General features: G+C 40.4%; 1 protein-coding gene across 8 annotated transcripts in view; it reads right to left on the bottom strand.

Annotated features, from left to right (window-relative positions):
• Positions 1-20,129, bottom strand: part of NTRK2 (neurotrophic receptor tyrosine kinase 2) — a 358,176-nt gene that overhangs the window by 81,110 nt on the left and 256,937 nt on the right. For all 8 annotated transcript variants that reach the window (XM_063787833.1, XM_016961048.4, XM_001135326.5 and 5 more), the window contains one exon: positions 11,788-11,918. In XM_063787833.1, the coding sequence (XP_063643903.1) occupies positions 11,788-11,918 (131 nt within the window). The remainder of the gene's footprint in view (positions 1-11,787; positions 11,919-20,129) is intronic.

Below are 20,129 nucleotides of genomic sequence, written 5' to 3'. Positions count from 1 at the left end.
GAACACAGCCAGGTCCCTGGTGGTCATTTTCTAGATCACGGCCTCGGTGCTTCTCTCCCTGTGGGGACATGCCTGACCTACGTGACCTGGAGACCTTGAATGTGCCACAGGTGAAGTTCCCCACGGAGCAGATCTGAGCTGGAGATTAGCAGGTGAGGCATTTATTAGGGCACGCTCTCGGGATCAATACTATTTTCACTTTACTCTGTGGTTTTCTGAGAAGTGTCTTTATAAGCACCACCAGCTCTGTTTGGGAAAGTGAGTGAATTTGGGTCAGCAAGTGCTCAGGGGCCATAAAGCTTCGATGGGGCTGTTGCCATAGAAACCGCACATTCCTTCATTAAATAACAAAATGAACAGTGGCCGGGAACCTGGGGTCTGGGTCTCTGCTCCCTTGAAGCTACAGAAACTGGGCCTGACATGGCCCCTGTGCCACCCAGATTTAATTAGTTTAGTGTTTAGCTAGATCCAAACTCAACTCCTTTGCATCCCTCTTGCGCAGGGAGAAGTGATGTGCTTATTTCGTTGAACTTCGCAGTAGAAAAATAGCAGATGAGGTATGGAGGGTATGGAGGAGATGGAGGAGATAGAAGAGATGGAAGTCTATCTGCTGGGTCCTTCTCCTGGGCCCATGGAGCAAACCACACACACCAGTGCCTTTCTCACACTTGCACTTGCTTAATGGTGTTGGGTACATGCCTGTCTCCACTCCTGCCTTTGACAGTCGAAGTGTGTCCTGTTCACCCTTTTATCACCTGCTGCCTGATCCAGTATCAGGCAACTAAAATAACCCCTGACACATGAGGTTTGTGCAAAGTAGAGATAAAAGAATGTGAGGAAGAATGACCAGTGAATGATCATCTGGAAAAGTTGAACATGGGCCAAAGTGAGGAGTGGAAATGAAAGGACCAGGAAAAGAAAGCAAGTGAAAGGACTTGCTTCCAAGGCTGAGGGGAGCTGCCCAGATGCACTCTCTCCTGGAGAGTTGGCCCCAAACTTGTGTTCCCCTTCCAGTAAAATGACAAATCCTCACAATGGTGGTGCTCAGACGGAAGGGGTTCTAGCTTAGCATCAGAAGAAGCAGGTTCAAATCCTGGCTCTGCCCTCGAGCTCTCTGACTCTGGTTTTCTTCTTTGAGAGTGAGGATAACAATATCATCATCTACTCCACAGGGACACAAGGATAATGATGCAAGGTAGTGTAAGTTGGGATGTTTTCCTTGGTAGAGAGGGACATTTGATGATTTGAATTTGAAACCACAACCAGTCTTGTATTCAGTTTGCTCACATAAGAATCCAAGAAGGTCAAAGTATGCATGAATAAGGCCCAGGGGCCAACCCAAGATATGAGAGCAGAGGTGCTGCTGGAGCTACCACTTCTTCCCAGAGGACTGTCCAACCTCCCCAAAGTGTCATACTGCACACACAGATCCAGCCCTTGGCCTGCAATGTTTTTTCACAGATCCAGTCTCTACAGAGGATGGTCTGAGTCACTGAGATAGCTTATTTCTAAGGCACATGCCTATCTTTTTCAGTGAGTTGGAAAAGGTACTGGCCCTTGAAGGTCATTATCACAAGGCATGAACAAATTCTGTGTATAATCTTTCTGCTCAAATTTTAGCTATGTAGTATTGATTCAAGAATGCTAGATTGGGCCAGGCACAGTGGCTCACACCTGTAATCCCAGCTACTGGGGAGGCTGAGGCAGGAGAATGGCGTGAACCCAGGAGGCAGAGCCTGCAGTGAGCAGACAGCACGCCACTGCACTCCAGCCTGGGCAACAGAGCGAGACTCCGTCTCAAAAAAAAAAAAAAAAAAGAATGCTAGACTGTGTGTGTGTGTGTGTGTGTGTGTGTGAGAGAGAGAGAGAGAGAGAACAAGCTTTTCTTTTTTGAAACGCCAACCTGAAAGAGTTAAGAAGCATCTAACATTTCCATGTCCCCAAAGCAAAATATGGAAAAGAGCCCATTCTCAGTGCAATGTCAAAAACTGTGCTTCAGTAACATTTTTGAAATTGAGAGAAGAGATTCCACTATTCATGGGGCAAATGCATCTCACAAACCTGGCCTCATCCAACATGCCCATCCATTTTTGCATGTTGGGTCTTTTTTTCTAAATTATGATTCAATTCTATTTTAAGAGATTCAGAAAATATGGTGGTAACAACTTGGGCAAAATCATCTTCTGAATTTGGCACTGTAAGGGCAGAATTTTTCTAAGGGTGGAACCATAGCCAGATAGCAATCAGAAGCTGGAAAATCCTGCTATCAACCCTATTTATAAAAATCATCTCTGTTTTAGTACCATGGCTGATTGTCATTTTACTCAATTATGCAAGGCTTGGCTGGTTCCCTGAGTCCCTTGGCAATGCACTGAGGCCATGAATATCGGGTGGCAGCTTCCCTCACTGACAATCCCTCTTCTTCAGGTTCATTTTGACAAGCATATTTGCCCGATCACTGAGCATTGCTATTTTCTTACTCCTACTGTCTGCTTTGTAGTTTCATTTCTTCTTATTCCTGGTGAATTTCCTGACACCCCAAAGCTGCCATCTTTTCTGAAGATACTCTTAAGGGAGAGGGCTCCTCCAGAACTGTAGCGAGATACTGCCTGGAGTACATATTGATTCAGAATTGGAAATAATGCACTAGCATGAAATAAATTTCAGCACAGAACTGAGAAACTAGTGATGGTGAAATAGAAGAGCAAAAACAAAAGAAAAATCAAAATTCATATGAAATGCTTCAGCAAAATATTAAGGTTAATGGAAAGCTAGTAAGAGAGGCAAGAGGGCTCATTTGAAATCATTGGTGTGATAGAATATTGTAGGATGTGACAAATGATCATCCATTTCAAAGTATAGGTGGTTTAGGAGAGATGAGGTAAAATAGAGGTTGTGTTCTTTTTAAAAGTACTGATCTTATATTCTTCTTCTCATATATTTTAGAGATCATAGAAACAGTGTCTTTGTTAAGGTGAAAGACAAAATATAGAAGAGATTATTATGGTAAGACCTCACTATGCCCAATTCCCACCATAGTGTTTAAAACACAGAGGGAAATTTAAAAACTCCCAAACCAGTCAACCAAGATGCATGAGAATGTTTGGTTAATATGCCTGAGTTCCTCTGGGTTAGGATCACTGCGGCAAGATCTGTTGCAAATGGAGAATCTTTAGTCTCCTGATGGCTTCTGGATGTGCACTGTCCAATATGGTAGCCAACAGTCACAGGTGGCTAGTGATGATTTGAAATTTGGCAAGTCCAAATTGAGATGTATTTTAGGTAAAAAAAAAAAAACCTAACAGATTTTGAGACCTTGCTATAAATAAAATAATATAAACTCTCTCATTAATATTTTATATTAATAATACATTGAAATGATAATATAGATATGTTGAGTTAAATAAACTATATCGATAAAATAAGTTTCATATGTTTCTTTTTACATTTTAAATATGCATACTAAGAAGTTCAAAATTACAAATGTGACTCTCAATAGTGGCTCACATTATGCTTCTGTTGGACTTCATTGTTCTATAAAAGCCACCTCCATAGGCTATTAGTGAGCCAACCTCTTTCTTGGGAATGTTGGAAAACATTTCTAAACTATAAAATTGAGATAGAATTAAGGTAGACACACTTATAAGTTTGTTACAGGCAATGATTAACCACGCATTTAGAACAAGCCTTGATCATAATGCTGCATGCTGCATGAACTTCTAACGATAGGATCTTTTCTAAAAATAGGTAGAGGAAGTGTCTATCAAATTCTTACAAAATTCAGCTTTGGAGGAGTGTATTTTAATGAATTCGTGGATAGAAAGAACTTGGGAGAAATAAAATCTTAGAAACTAGAGAGAGTGCAATAGGTAGCTTCCCAACATCCCTACAAATGTAAAAACTCATTAAATGATTGTATGAAGAGGATAATGATCACAAACACTCAGATTGTGCTTGCTATGTGCTAGAAAACAATACTCTATGTATATCAACTCAGTTAGTTGTATATTAACTCCTTTGACAGGACTTTAATTATGTACCAAGTGACAACCTCATATACAAGATTTATAGCCAGGGTGTTCACTGCTATCTCTATTTTCTCAGCCATACTGGCTCTTCCAGCTCAGATCTTACAAGGCAACTATCCAAAGGGAAACAGGAGGTTAAGTTCTGATTCACATACTTTAAACTATTTGCAATAATATGGTGGATAAAATAGATGGTTTATACTTGCATATGATATCAAGTTGCATATTAGAAATGTTATGTCTTTGTACAGGAAACTAATTCGTAGCAACTGTCAATTAGAGAAATATTGAATCAAAAGAGAGTGAATCAGAAGTTGACCTCCAATGTGGACAACTGCAATATATTTACAGGCTTTAAATACACCAGCATAAAATTTTCCAATAAAATTTTGCTAGACATAAAGGAGCTGGTGGATCATGGTAGACCATGGTTTGATTGGGAATTCGTTCATCATGTTAAAGTAAATTAAAAAGCAGCACAACTATTTCAGTGCATACATTCCAGAGATACAAAAGTGTGAAATGAATCCTCCAGCTATGTTTGATGCCAGATGAGTCCTCATTAGAGTGAAATGCACTGTTTTGTTTTAGCTTTTCTGAAAATATGGGGATAAATAGAAGATAAGCCAGAAATGAGGGTCACCAAAGTGATTAACAATTCAAAAAAAAGATCCCTGACCCAAGGTCTAAAGTTGAAATTACTGGGAAAGGTATATTGATATAGGAACTTAATAATTGGGGCCTATCTAATTCAAATGCCTAACTCTCTATCTTACAGTGCACACCTGCATGCACGCATGCATACACACACACACTCTTGAGTGTGCACACCAGGAAAGAATGTACATACCCAAAGAACAATAGAAATCTAGTCTATTAAGCAACATCTGGATAATAAAGACAACCACAGACACTATTAAAAGTTTTACAGTTTCTGTTCCTAGATCCTTATAATGTTGCAGTGCTTTCTGCAACATTACATCATGTTGACACAAACTATTTTTTTAGAGTAACACTAACAATTGTCTTCTTAAGTAACTAATCTTTTCATCATCAATTTCCATTTTTGGGGAACAAGTATTTCACATGCCAATGTAAGTGGAAACGTGGGAAGGAGGCATCGGAAGAGGAAAGAATGGGAGAAGGACTTCACAATTAATGAAGATGTGAAAAGTGATATGATGACTGTCATAAAAAATAAAAAGAAATAATGAAAAGAGCCATCTGTCTTAGAAATAACCTTACCTGGGTAGAGCACTTGAGTCAACTAACTCTTGATGCTTTTTCTCATCTATGTTTTTTTTTTTTAAACTGTTCCAGAATTGGAGAGAATGTGCTTTTCTTGTGAGCCCTTATACTGCTCTTGTATAGATTCTGAGACAAGTGGCTCTGGTTGCTTCTGTTCCCAAAGGTGGCCTCTTCTGTACCACGTGACCACCTCAGATGATTGGATGGAAGGTAGGTGTCCTGGCATGAAGACTAAATGGCATTGCAGATGACTAATTGGAAGAACTGGACCATAGTATTTTCCCTCTTGGGGAATCAGCAAGTGAGTCATGGAGGCAGTGTGGGCAGTAGCTGGTATGAAAGCTGCAGGCAAATATTAGGGAGTAGCAGAGGCAAGAGACAGCTGCACTAAGCAGGGGAGTCCCAAGAAGATTCCCTGATGTCTCCTGCCGAGATGATAAAGAAGGGACAGTCACCAGGGCTGCCTCAGATCTTGAGTGAGCTTTCAGATACCAGCTCTTCTCATCACAGGGAGGCCAAGCTCTCCTGCAATTCCTATTTGAGTTGGTCATCTTTCACTTTCTTCTGTCAGATTTCTTTCTCCCTTCTTTTAGTTATAGCATCTCTAATATTCCTCCAGGGAAACAATACTTCCTCACGTTCAGTCCATATGGGTTGGGTAGAGTGGACCCCAACTTTCATTTCCAAGGGTCATTATGTGACCCAGGCCTGGATAATCAGAATATTTCATTCCTCTGGCCAGAGGGTCTGGTGACACAGCCCAAGATAAGCCAATAGGAGTCATCCCTTGGATTTTTGCATAGCTGTTTGGAAGGAGGAGCTCTCTTTCTTTTGAGTTGCTGGGAGGGCAAGATCTAAGCCCTGAGTCATTGCTGTCAAGTCTTTAGCAAAATGTGGAAATAACCTGCCTGAGAATTAAGCCAATACAGAGGGAAGCAGAGCCAAGGGATGGAGAAGACGAGAAAGAGAATCGTTCATTCCCTGGATCTAGTGGTGCCTGAAAGCTGGGATACCCATAGGTAGGTTTTCTAGTAGCATGGATTTCTAGAAGCCAATAAATTCTTTTTTTCTGCTTAAGCCAGCTTGAGTTGGGTTTCCAATGAACATGATATTGTTCTTTTTATAAAAGCTGATTATAATATTTTGCTTGTATTCCCCTGAGGCCTAAACACTCCCTCGGGAATCCAGTATATCTTATTTCCACTTATTCCCTTGAATTAAATTTCTACTTGGGAAAATATGAACATGTCTCGCATCCTTCCGTATAAACGACATAACTAACACACTCCTTTATATTATTTGATAAGTGTCATCGTGTTGGATTTCCTCAATCTGGTTCACCAGGGCACATGTAAAATTCAATAAATGAAAATATGGTACCCAATGAGCACTGGACTGTGTTTAAGTCCTAGGTCTGACATTGACATTAAATGATCTCTTTTAGGCTAGGTGACCTTAGATAGGTCATTTGTCTTCTTTGGATTCCTGTTTCTTCATTGGCAAAATGGTGGAGTTAAGCTAAAGAATATCAATATTAGCTCTGTATATCTATATAGTGATTCAATCATTTCTAAAATAATTTCTTGTTAGATTACGTTATTCTATATATATATCGTCTTTACAGTTTCTCTCAGCTATAAAAGTCTATGACTATCAATAGATCATCAAATTATTCCCCTACCTAGAAATGGCAACTGTCAACTCTTTTTTTTTCTTTTCTTTTTCTTTTCTTTTTTTTTTTTTTTTTTTGAGTTGGGGTCTCACTCTGTCACCCAGAGTGGAGTGCAGTGGTGCAATCTCGGCTCACTACAACCTCTGCCTCCCAGGCTCAAGCAATCCTTCCACTTCAGCCTCCCAAGTAGCTGGGACCACAGGTGCATGCCACCACACTCAGCTAACTTTTTGTATTTTTTGTAGACATGCGGTTTCATCATGTTGCCCAGGCTGGTCTTGAACTCCTGAGCTCAAGCAATTCATCTGCCTTGGCCTCCCAAAGTTCAGGGATTACAGGCATGAGCCACCACACCTGGTGCAACTCTCTATTTATCAAAAGGCTATTATTTTCATGATCTTTTTGTTCTTCCATGCACCCACCCATCCATCCCTTCATTCATTCAACAAGCATTTACTGCATACTACTACATATGAGGCAATGTGCTAAAAGGCACTATTGCCACCCTGGGGAATATGCCACTCTACTAGAGGAGACAGACATTCAATGCCATTCATTAAATAAGCCCAGAAATATATATATAATTTTAAAATATTGACAAATGCTATAAAGGACAAGTACAGATGTTTTAATAGCATATATCATGGAGATGTGACCTAGATGGAGGAGCAAACAAGGCACATCCTTCCCAAGAGGGACAACTTGAATTGAGAGCTGATGGGTGGATGGGAGTTACCTGGGCCAAGAGGCTGGGTAGGGGCCATCCCGACATGGAAATGGAAGAAACATGTTGGATGCCACTTGGGGCCTGCCTCATTATGTGCTAGAGGATTTATCAGAAAACTTTTCCAAACTCTTGGTGGAGAAAAACATCATCATTTTCTCTGTTGACAAGAAAGAATTTGGAAACATGAAAAGCAAAAATCCTAAGTCAGATTCCAACGAAAGTGCTTGCTGAAGTCAAATTTTACCATTTTTTATCTTGCCAAGTCTTCTTCCTGTACAACACCTCTGATTCACTTTAACTTACACCTTGGGGAAGTCACTCGACTTCCTTGAGTCTCAGTTTTCTCATCCATAAAACATGAAGCTTGGGTTATATATATGATTTCTAAGGTCTCTCTCCTATTCAGCATTTTATGTTTCTAGAAATACACCTGAGTTAGTGGGGAGGGGAGGAGAGACCATGAATCCCACAATGCACACTTGTGGATATATTTAAAAAGCAAAAATCAATGTGGATTCATAGTACAAGGAAATGTTATAGGAATTGCAGCTTTGGAAATACAGGTTGGATGGAGCCAAAAATAGCTAATGCATCCACAGTTAATGCAGGGAAACTGCGATGAAGCGTTTCCTTGGCAATTGACTTACTTAAAGGTAAAGTAACTCAGTTTGATCAAAGACTGGTTTCTCTGCTTCTCCTCCTCTCTATGGGTTCTTTGATTATAACTCAGTGCAAAGGGAAAAAAAATGGTTGATAGATCAATTTCACTAAAAAAAAAACAAAGGTCATCCAAAAATATCAGGAAAGGGACAATCCGGTTGGATACAAACAAGCAAATACTCTGATGGGAGAGGCATGCTCAGCTCTGTGTGCCCTCAAGTGTTGTGCACATGCCTTAGGATCACTTCCACCCTAAATCTCTTCCTATGGATCCCTCAAGCTCTTAAATCATCAACACCAGAATTTACAGGAATCTGACATCTGTCAATCTGAATGTAAAGCCTTAGATTTCACACCAGAGTCAGCTCCTTCTAGAGAAGGAAAAAGGACAATAGCTGCTATTTCTTAGCATGCATAATCAATGCGGCAGGGGTTGCTAAGCAACAGCAGAAAGGCTGTCAAACATCCCTGGGTGTCTCCAATGGAAGAGGAGCAAGCCCGGCAGTCACTCCATAGAGGTGAGAAGCTGTGCAATCCCTGGCAGCTGCATTCAGTTGGTTTCATTCCTTTAAAAAATCCCTTCATTGTGGTCAGGGCTGAACCATAGACATTTTCTTCCCAGGCTCCTTTGGATAGTCTTTGAATACACTTTCAATAGGCCTAAAGCCCTAAAAATGAGCAGGTCAGGCTGGCGAGTGACAGCTCTGTGAAAGGTCCATGGGTTATTCTGATCCAATTCAGCCTGGAGCCTGTGGAAGGTCCAGCTAGTCCCTTACGTGGCTGCAGCCTCTGAATCCCAGAGAGTTGAAATAAACATCCTCTCTGAAGCTTGAAATTACTCTAGCAAACATAAGCAAAACCTCTCATTTAAAAAAAAAAAAATCACATGTAAGGTCACTGACATGAGACTTCTTAAGTTTGTGACCATGAAGTTAGAATGAATTTTTAGTCTGCAGGCACTTTGTCCTCCTTATTTGAGATGACAGATGATAGTTTCATTTGAATTTCAACAAGAATGAAACTAGCAAAGAGAAGAGTTAGGATTTAACAAAGAATTAAATCTTGTTTTTCCTTTTTTTTTAAGCAGTGTTGATTAAAGAAACACTCATCATAGGTCATTACTTTGCAAATACTTACTTGGCAAAGCCAGGATGTATGTGAAGACTAGGCCCTAGGTCTGGTTCAGAGGTGGAACTAGGAATGTGATTGGGATGTAAACTAGAGAGGGGCCTCACTGACAGTGATAATGGGACATATGCCCAAACAGAAGCATGCCGTGGGCAGGAAAGTGGAATGGCATAATATGTCTTTTAATGCCAACCCAGGTACTAGGCTAAACATCACTGTCACCAGCTGACTCTTCACTGTTAGTTGTCCAAGCCCTGAAGTCCTATTTGAGCATATGTTTGGAAGGAAATATAACACATAAGCTGAGGGTGCCCTGGATTCAGCTACACAACACACTCTCCTTAAAGGTATTGCAAGAAGTACAGAGAAGTAGGCACAGGGCAAGAAGTGGTACTAAGATGAAAGGCCATACCCACTGAGAAATCTGTTGGCTCTATCTCTATATCTGCCTGAGGTTTCTTAGCTATTTCTACACTCTCATCTAGGATTCCCTAGTCTCCCAGGATTTCTTTAGATTCAAAGAGTCCATCTTGTGACACCTGCAGAGTCTGAAGGTCTGACTTAGCTTCCTGGGTGGCAGTACAAAATATGCACCCAGAACACAAATCCAGAGTCTTAAGATTCCTTGTCTATAATACATGGCTAGCCTAGGATTAGATGTTCCCAAAGATTCTTCCAGCTCTAACATGTGATCAAACTATGAATTTACAAAAATAGAGCTACCTTTTGGTCTCATTTAACCAAAAGGGGGAAAAAAAAGATACAGTAAGAAGAAAACAGAGACTGCAGATTTAACACTGCCAAATGTTCTGAACATTTTGTGCTAAACAATGACAAACAAAACTTTTTGAGTAAGTAAAAGAGGAAGTAATAGCAAAAGCAAGAATTAAACATCTCCAGAATGACTACAAGATTCTCACTTTGCCACCTTCTACCCCATTCACCCTCACATCTCTCTAGGATCTCCTTCCTCTCCTCTCTCCTCTCTCTCTCTCCCCCTCCATTTGTCCATCTTGGGGAGATGATGTTTATTTGAAAAATGTTTACATTTATCATTCCTAGGAAGGCCTGTTCTTTATTCACCCCAAAGTGCAGAGTTTAGGAGTCTTCTCTGAGAGTTTAGGAGTATCATGCCACCTTGGTTAGTTTCTTTTGGTGACAAAGCAAATGTACAGATTTTCCATTTGGATAAACTTTAATAAAAACCATTTAGTCTGCTGGATGACTCCAAGTATAATTTTATTTCTCAGTTGTGCCCATTATGTATGTACTGAAACATTTTAATGTTACGTATAACAGTAATGGAATAGACTCCTGATTTTCTAAAATGAAAAGTTGTCTTGGTTATGACTAGTAAATAAATGCCATTTGTAAAAATGTTTCCTGTTTGGCAGAAATAAAACACAGCAAAAAAATCAATCATCTTATATTAAGTCAAGAACTTACATTTTATTACATTAGCCATGTCCATATTCATTTGGAGCTTAATTCATTTTATAAATATATGCCTCTTTTAAGTGTTTTAAATATATATTACCCATTATTTTGGTGAGTTAAAAATTTTTTGAAAAATATATGTAAAATACCTGAAGCCTTTTGTGCTATTTTTGTTAATTCTTGTGTTTTAGAGAGCTCAGTGGAAATTGTATCCCCTTCAATCATAATGATTATCTAATTGAAGACCAGGACTCCTTTTTGAGTTTATGAGGACATGACTATGATGGAGGATTTTCAGTCTTCATTTTAGTAAAACCACTATGTCTCCTTGGGTGGTGAATTCCACAGGAGATGCCATCCAGCCCTGGATGAAATCATGCCTGTGCTATATAAAACCCTGGAGATTTGTGCGCATCTGGGAGGGTCAGGGTAGAGAATTGAGTGGCACAGAGGCTGAGAGGGGAAGTGAAGTCCACAATCCTTCCTTCCAGAACCATAAACCTGACACAAGCTTCAGCTGAGCTTGGAACAAGCACCTAACAATTTGAGGAGACACATGTGAGTCTTCAGGAAGGACTCAGCTGGTCGAATTCTGTTTGGCCCCACTGACTTCCATCCAAAATTCAGTTAGCATGGACTTGGAAGAGTAGCTCAGAGCTCTTCACAGCCTGCAGACTTGTCAGTGGCCCCTGAGAAGAACCTCTGACAGTTGGATGTGCCTCAAATGTCCTTTCCACTGTCCATTTAGTTTAAAGGAATTTGGATACATCCACCATAGCAGGAACAATTTACTCCTGCATTGGCCACCAAAATATAATAAAATAGAGTTAAATTTCCACACGTAAGTGTGATCATGGTTAATGAGACATTCTGGAATGTTCTCTTACCTTCACTGCCACCAAGATCTTGTCCTGCTCAGGACAGAGGTTATAGCATTCAGCTAGGAACACTTTTCCAAAGGCTCCTTCGCCTAGCTCCCTTTTCAGAACAATGTTATGTCGCTTGATGTGCTGAACAACTGCAAAACAAAGACAGAATGGAAATTGGAATTGAAGCACGTGGAGGTGAAGGCAGCGGGTGAAGAGTTGGTGGCCTGTACCTGAGCTTCCAGGCCCAAGAGTCTCTCCTCTGTGCACAGTGAACCGAAGAAGCTGGGTGTCCATCTTCACAGTCCACCCCAAATGGCTGGGCGGAGGTTTCATCACCTTTTTCTCCAGAACTCAGTTATTGTTTCTGATAAAACTAAAGTAGATACCTAGTTGCTGACTGCAAAATATCCTTGATAAACTTTATAGAGTAAAAAAGGGGAGAAATGAGAAATTCACATTAATGGCAGGCTTCTTGTAAGCCAGATGCTTTGCATATATTTGTTAGCAGTGTGTCCAGCAGGGCAAAGCAGAGAGATAGCTAGCAATCCTGAATTATTGGTTAAGCCATCTCAGATTCCTAAGGGAGACAGAGTCAGAGGATACAAAAGGAAAATGCAACATCTTTGCATTGTTAATTAAGGTTTTGGCCTCACCTCAGTTTTAGCCGTCTAGCGGGGTGGGCTAAAACATGGTTGGGCCTCACTGACTTCCTTTGTTTGGATCAGAAACATCTAGACGTCTGCATTAAGGACTAGCTTCCTTAGCCTTGTTTTAAAATCATGGCTCAGTGTTGGCTCTCCAAGGCCAAGAAGAGACAAAAGCAGATGAATCCCAGGACAAGAGAATGTTCCTCCCTACAGTCTGGAGCAGCGACGGCTCAAGTCATTCATCCATACACCCTCTTGGTGCACAAGGCAGGAGGCAGTTAAGGGTCCTCAGAAGCTCATTGGCTGCAAGGTGGAAACCAGAGAGGGGGCACACCAAAGGACAGAGGTCATGGAGGACAGGCCCACAAGGAGACCCTGCAGAGGACAGAAGTACAGTTGAGCTGTGCCTCCTCACTCAGCACGTTAAATGTTGAGTCCCTTAGCACGGGAGTTCCGCTGGGTCTTGGCTGGTATTATTTTCTGAACTCCTTGTTGCTGAATGGTAGTGCATTAAAAAGAGATTGTGATGCCCTCTAGAGCTTAGAATGTGTGGCCAACTATATTCTCTCATTTCAGTCTCACAATCCCGTGGCATAATCCTCTCTGCATTTTACAAGTGGGAAAACAGTCTGCAGGAATTTCCAAGCTTCACAGTCTGGGAATGGAATTGGGATTTGAACCCGAGTCTGTCTGATTCCAGAGTTCATGTGTTTTCTTCTACTTCACAAAGTCTCTTTTCAATTGTAAACTGTACTAAACATGAGCAGAGACTTAATTTATAAGAGAAATAGAGAAAAAAGTAAAAACAATTGCCAGGCTTCCTCTCTGCTTAGTTCATCCTTCAAAGCCCTGTTCAAATTCTTACTCTCTCATAGAGCTTTCCAGGACCACTTTGACCACCAAAGACCTCTTCCTGTGAACTCACATTCTGTCATAGCTTGTTCGTATTCTGATGTATCCCACAATTATATCACATCTGTAAGCTCCCAAGGTTAAGACCGAGCCCTAAATATCTCCTGATGCCTCGTGCAACTCAAAGTAGAGATTTAGTACTGCAGTGTAACTTCATAACATTTTTTAAAATGTTTTTTTAATTGATTGTGAACTGCATTATAAGAAAATATAAACCATATCTCTGCAGTTTAATTTAAACTGCAGTAAATAATAATAATAAAATGGATACCTATGAACCCACCATCCCATTTAAGAAATAGAATATCACCAGTAACTTTGAAGCACCAGTGTGTTCTTTCCTGATTGTACCTACGTTCCTACTTATCTCCCAGAGCTTGTTCAGCTTCACCTATTTCTGAACCTACATTAAATGGAGTTATACAGTACGAATTCTTGCAGATCTTGCATCTCTCTCTCAACGGTGTCCTTGAGATTGGGCTGTATTGTGTGTGTAGTATGAATTATTTCCCTTATACCACTGTATAATATTCTGTGGAAGGACTGTACCACCATGTATTTATCCATTCTATGTTGATGGACAGCCTGCTCAGTTTCTTTTTGGACACAACTTTATAGAAAATGCAAGTGGTAATTAAGGTTTTGATTTAATGGGATTTTTCTTTCCCCCCGATAATTCATGTGGTTCAGAGCTATGAATGCCTTTGTGAGCCTCTGGGAACTCAGGGTGATAAAAACCAAAAGGTCTTTTTATGAGCAACAATATTGATGAATATAAGAACGTATATTAATTTCTCATGCTCCAGTGACAACGACTGAATTTAAGAGGAGAGAAATGTGTTCATTAGGGAGAGTGCCCATATAAAGACACAAATGTAATTCTTGCAGATAATTAGCTGCCCTATTTAAATCTAATATTTAACTCCCTGGTTGTCACATGTTCATTGGGAATTAAATTCCCACTTGATTTACTTCTCATTCTAACCAGAGCAAGGCAAGTATTTAACGTTGTTTTTTTTTTTTTTTTTGCATTTTATTACATACCTTCTTTCTTTTCACAGTCCAAGCAGGAGAAAAATTTGGTGGAAAATAAGTTTTTAAGGCCAAAGCCACAATTTCATTATTTCCAAAACTAAAATTGATTAAAGCAGTTTTTCCACGTTGACCTTGAAAGCAGGAGAGCTGCATCTTTTCTTTAGGAAATGGGCTACTATATTTGCATTTATCTGCTTTGTTATGTTTTGGGGCACCGATCATCTGAGCAGTGTCCTTTTGCCAATGTATTCTCTCTAAATGGAATAAATTTCTCTCTCTCTCTCTTTTTTTTTTTTTTTTTGAGACAGAATCTCGCTCTGTCGCCCAGGCTGGAGTGCAGTGGAACAATCTCGGCTCACTGCAACCTCTGCCTCCCAGGTTCAAGCAATTCTTCTGCCTCAGCCTCCTGAGTAGCTGAGACTACAGGTGTGTGCCACCACACCTGGCTAATGTTTTTGTATTTTTAGTAGAGATGGGGTTTCACCATATTGGCTAGGCTGATCTCAAACTCCTGACCTCGTGATCGACCCACGTTGGCCTCCCAAAGTGCTGGGATTACAGGTGTGAGCCACCGTGCCTGGCCACATTTCTCTTTTTTAAGACTGAGCTACTTAGGGGCACAGGAATTTTGTATTTGTATTCCTGACAGGGCCTCACAGTGCTGTGCATACAATTGGTGCTTTATAAATATCTGTGAAAAAATATGTTTTAATAATGATAACCACAGACAAGTACTACTTGACTATGTTATTTGAGTTAATTGAGGTCAACTCTTTTAAGCCTGTAGGTGATAAAATAGCTCTATTCTCTGGGATGGCAGCAGTGGGAAGAACATCTAATCTGAAGCTTTCCTGTCATTGAGCTAAGAACGTCTTCCCATTCTCCTTTAAGAAGGCATCAAAACTCATCCCAACTTGCCCATTTTCCATTTCCCTACAACACCACAGGAAGTCTCTAGTTATCCAGACAGTATCCTCCCAATGTGGATTGCTTATGCCCCTTCAGCTCCCCTGGACACCCCTCCACGGTGTACTCTGAGCTCACTGCCTGTGACTCCACAAGCTCCTTATTTCCTCAACTCTCCTTAAACATCCCTTTACCTCCCTGATTTAAATAAAACCTCGGCAATGCACCAAGGATGCCCAAGCCTCTCAATTGGACGCCATCTCTATCCCTCATCCCCTGGTACTTCAGGGCTTACACACCTGATTTCTGATCCTTTACTCCCTCTCCCTCGTGCTAGAGCCCCAGCTGTCTTGAAGCTTCTATCTTAGGGAGCCGTTACCCTGCACCACCTCTGCTGACATCTTGGTTGCTCCTCTCACCCACTGAGCTCTGGGCCCACATTTTCCCTCTCCACCCTACCAGTGCCTTCCTTCTCAGGGTCCGAGCTCAGAAAGGCTCAGTAACCTGCCTAAGCTGTAACAACACTGGGCTGCCATTTCTCCTCCAGCTTTCAGCAGTGGAGCTAAGAGGCCAGACATCCAAAGGTTTAGTTTGGCTGATTGTGTGACATTAGGCTAACTTTTCCTGAGAGTAAGACTTTTGTAATGAAGGAAGCAATGCCCTGATTCACATTCTGGACAAACTCCTATCTCATTGTGGTCTAAGACTTTGAATTTCAGTGTCTTGAAGGGCTCTGTGGACATTTTTGATTCACTTTACATAAAATATCCTGAGTGAAGCATGCCTAAGGATTCCATGATAAATAAGCTATCACATAAGCATGCAAAATTCTCACATGCTTCCTTTCTCTGTGATCAGCCAATCTGCTGCTCTTAACTTTGGAGACTTGAGCAAAATCACCTTAAACCCAACATAAGCAACTGTAATAAGAAATAAATAAGAGGCTGGGTGTGGTGGCTCACACCTGTAATCCCAGCACTTTGGGAGGCCGAGGTGGGCTGATCACTTGAGGTCAGGAGTTTGAGACCAGCCTGGCCAACGTGGTGAAACCCTGTCTCTATTAAAACTATAAAAATTAAACGGACGTGGTGGCATGCACCTGTAATCCCAGCTACCCGGGAGACTGAGGCAGGAGAATTGTTTGAATCCGGGAGGCAGAGGTTGCAGTGAGCAGGGATCGTGCCACTGCACTCCAGCCTGGGCAACAGAATGAGACTCTCTCTCAAATTAAAAAAAAAAAAAAAGAACCAAACTCTACCATGAATGACTGCCTAGATTTGAAGGAAAACTCAAAACAATCACTTAATTAAAAAAAAAAGTTTTATAGAAAAATTTCTGTGTAAAATTCACCCTGCCAAAGGAAAAGGAGGAATCAAATAAGAGCTGTAAGAAATACACCACCAAACTCGTGTGATCTGCACCCTGTCTGGGCAACCCTGTCAGTGATGGAATTTTTCAGAATGGAAATGTGGTGCCCTTGGTCATTTGTCCCATGAGTGCCAGAAGTGAACTGACTTCCGGCTCTGTGTTTGTATCACATTAGAGTCCTGAAAAATGCATTGTGTCACAATGTGTCTTCAGCAGCTGACATAGATGCTTGCAGTTTCAGATTGCTTAAATCAAATTCTGGTATAGATTCCTCCCAGAAGTACATATTCCACATATACACACAGGCAATAGATAAAGTATTACTCTATGTCTATACCCATTGCTATGAAATCTAAAACTAATAAAAATAAATATAACTTTATTCATTTAAGGTCTCAGGAAATGTGCCTTTCCCATTTCCTCAATAATGGGGTTTCATAGATACTCTTGGCCCAGTGGACTTATTCCACTAAACATATGGACTTTCAGCAGAGACATTTATTCAGTATCTAATATATGACAGGGATAAAGCAACCTGCAGTTAAAAAGAGAGAGATCTTAAAGTTTTCAGGAGAAAGATTAAAACTAATATACTCTAAAAGATACTGTCCTGTACTGGGAGTTCCCGAAATTCTCTCTCTCGGTTTCCCTGTGGTCCTAAATGCAGAGCCTGCCTTTAGCAGTTCCATCTCCCAGGACTGAATACTGTGATAGGAAAAGAACTTAAAGATCATTGAGACTGGCTCCCTCGGGTTTGACAGATCAGTGAGAGGCTTGGCACAGTGACATGACTTTCCCGGGGCCACACAGCTAGAAGGTGACCGAGCTAGGATTCAGGTTCCCTCCCTCTCAGAAAAGCAACCCTTGGACTCTGAAATAGAGGACACTGATTCATACTGAAGACAGAGAGGGTTTCCTGACATTAAAGTGAAAACAGGTATTTCATTTAGTTGATATCTTTCCTACTAGAAATACTTGAAACACTCATGTTTATCATCTGAAATGAACCGCACATCTCATAATAAACAATTTCATTAGAAAACTACTGATAAATATAAAATATGAATGTTAGAAGCAGAACGTAAATGTTAAATACTTCAAAAAATGCTTGAACTTGATATAAAATAAAATTAACAAAAATGATTTTCCAAATATCTTCATGTATTAGCAGCATATTGAATCAGGTAAAATCATCCACCTTATAAAAACAAATTTGTGTGGAAGATAGAAACTATGTTTTAAAGTTTCACCTACATTTTTATTAAGATACAAGTTGGTACTAAATTAAAAAATAAATGCAATTAAGACCACAGACATAAAACACACCAGAACAAGAAAAGGCTAAATATTCATAAATAATATTAAGGATGAAATAGAGCACGTAACAAGACTGAGCCATTCTGAAGCACTTCTCAGCAAAAATTCCCAATGTGCATTATCATCAATTAATTTCATATCCCTCTGAATGAGGTCAATAGCCACACTTATTTTACAGATGACACCTCAGTTAATTGACTTACTTGTGGCCATAGAGCAATCCACTTACTTATCCTTTTCCAAGTACTGTTTCCAGTGAAATGAGGAAATAGGAAGGCAACAGGGTGCCTAACCTGTGCTGATTGCTATTATGGGCCAGAGAATGTGCTGAGATTTACAGGACTTACCAATTGTCATAGCAATCTGGAAGGGTATTCTTACCTCCATTTTCAAACTAAGGAAACAAAGAGGAGGACTGGATTAGCTAAATAACTCATGTGAGATTGTATAATTAATAAGAGGCAGGGTTTGAATTCTTTCCACTACAACATACCTTGCCTTGGCCTTCTTACAAAAAACAAGCAAAAGAGAAAGCATATGAGTTCAGCTGTGCATATCTAGGAAATCAGAGGTCTATTTCTAACAATTTAGTTCAATAAACTTTTACTATGCACCTACTAAAAGTGCCTCAGCATTTTCTAGGGCCTAGAAAAAGAGAAGAGTAAAATAATCCCTGTCTTCAAGGACCTTATAACCTAAAGGGCAGAAAAACCCATGTACATATATCTTTCATGCCATTTACTTACATCTTTGCTCCATTCACAAAAGATTTTAGGTACTATAAATGACACAAAGAAAAACAAAAACTGTAATAATAACTGAAGTCAAGAGAAATAAAATAGGAAGTTAAGACAAGGTGTTAAGTAGAAATGCAAGCATGAAGATTCTTGGGTCCTCCGTGGTTATTAAACTTAAGTCATAATTTGATCCTAAGCTTGCTGGCAGGAGAAGCCAAAAAGAAAACACAATAATCTATAAAATTTTGGCTACTCATAAAAACACAGCGATCCCTTCTTCATGAAGTAAGATTCTTCATGACAGTTTGTTTTCAAAGGAATGTTTCAAATCGATTTTACAAAAGGGATGCCGATAGGCACAATGATCAATGTCCTCAAAAATGTCTCCAGAGTAAGAAGTGAGTTTCCTAAAAATAGTACTCACAACAGAGATCAATAAGAAATGAACACATGACACAAAAGCTATCTTCAGCCAAGGCATTGCATAAGGAGTCCACAGCTCTTATCATAAGGACATTAAAATAAACACCTATGGGCATACTCAAGAATGCTTTGGGCATGGAGTTGACAAATAGGTGTAATTTCCCCTAATCCACTGCTGAGCCTGGAATACATGAGACAACCAAAACTATTTTATTAACAAATAATAACGTGAACATGTAAAAATAGATGAGTAATTGAATAAGAGAAAAAAATGGTGAGAAAGAGAACACTTAAGTGGGGAGAAGAGAAAGAACCAGGATGAGGTGAAAGAAAAGTCCAGAGTGGACTTAGGAAAGAGTGATTTATCTTGGTTTTTCCAAAAGAGGAACAGCAGGCAACATGCCATAAAAAAAGAAAGAAACTGGGCCGGGTGCAGTGGCTCATGCCTGTAATCCCAGCACTTTGGGAGGCCGAGGTGGGCAGATCACCTGAGGTCAGGAGTTCAAGACCAGCCTGACCAACATGGAGAAACCCAGTCTCTATTAAAAATTCAAAATTAGCAGGGCATGGTGGCACATGCCTGTAATCCCAGCTACTTGGGAGTCTGAGGCAGGAGAATCGCTTGAACCCGGGAGGGAGAGGTTGCATTGAGCTGAGATCATGCCATTGCACTCCATCCTGGGCAACAAGAGTGAAACTCCATCTCAAAAAGAAGGAAAGAAAAAGAAAGAAAGAAAGAAAGAAAGAAAGAAAGAAAGAAAGGAAGGAAGGAAGGAAGGAAGGAAGGGAAAGAAAGAGACTGGATTATGGAGGGCTTTGAATATCTCACTAAGTAGTTCAGACAAGTTCTGGCACTAGTAAATATGACTTCCTTCTCTGTGCCTCCCCTTCCTCATTGTTAAATAAGGGAGTTTGGACTACATGGTATCTTAGGTCTGCCCCAGCTCACACACTCCACAGGCATGAGTCCATGATTTTACATTATATATGTGAGTCCTGGGGAGCTACTGAAGAC

The sequence above is a fragment of the Pan troglodytes genome, chromosome 11, assembly GCF_028858775.2.
Source record: "Pan troglodytes isolate AG18354 chromosome 11, NHGRI_mPanTro3-v2.0_pri, whole genome shotgun sequence".
NCBI classification, from domain to species: Eukaryota; Metazoa; Chordata; class Mammalia; order Primates; family Hominidae; genus Pan; species Pan troglodytes.
The sequence above is the reverse complement of the archived record's forward strand: the minus strand, read 5'-3'. Positions and strand labels throughout refer to the sequence as shown.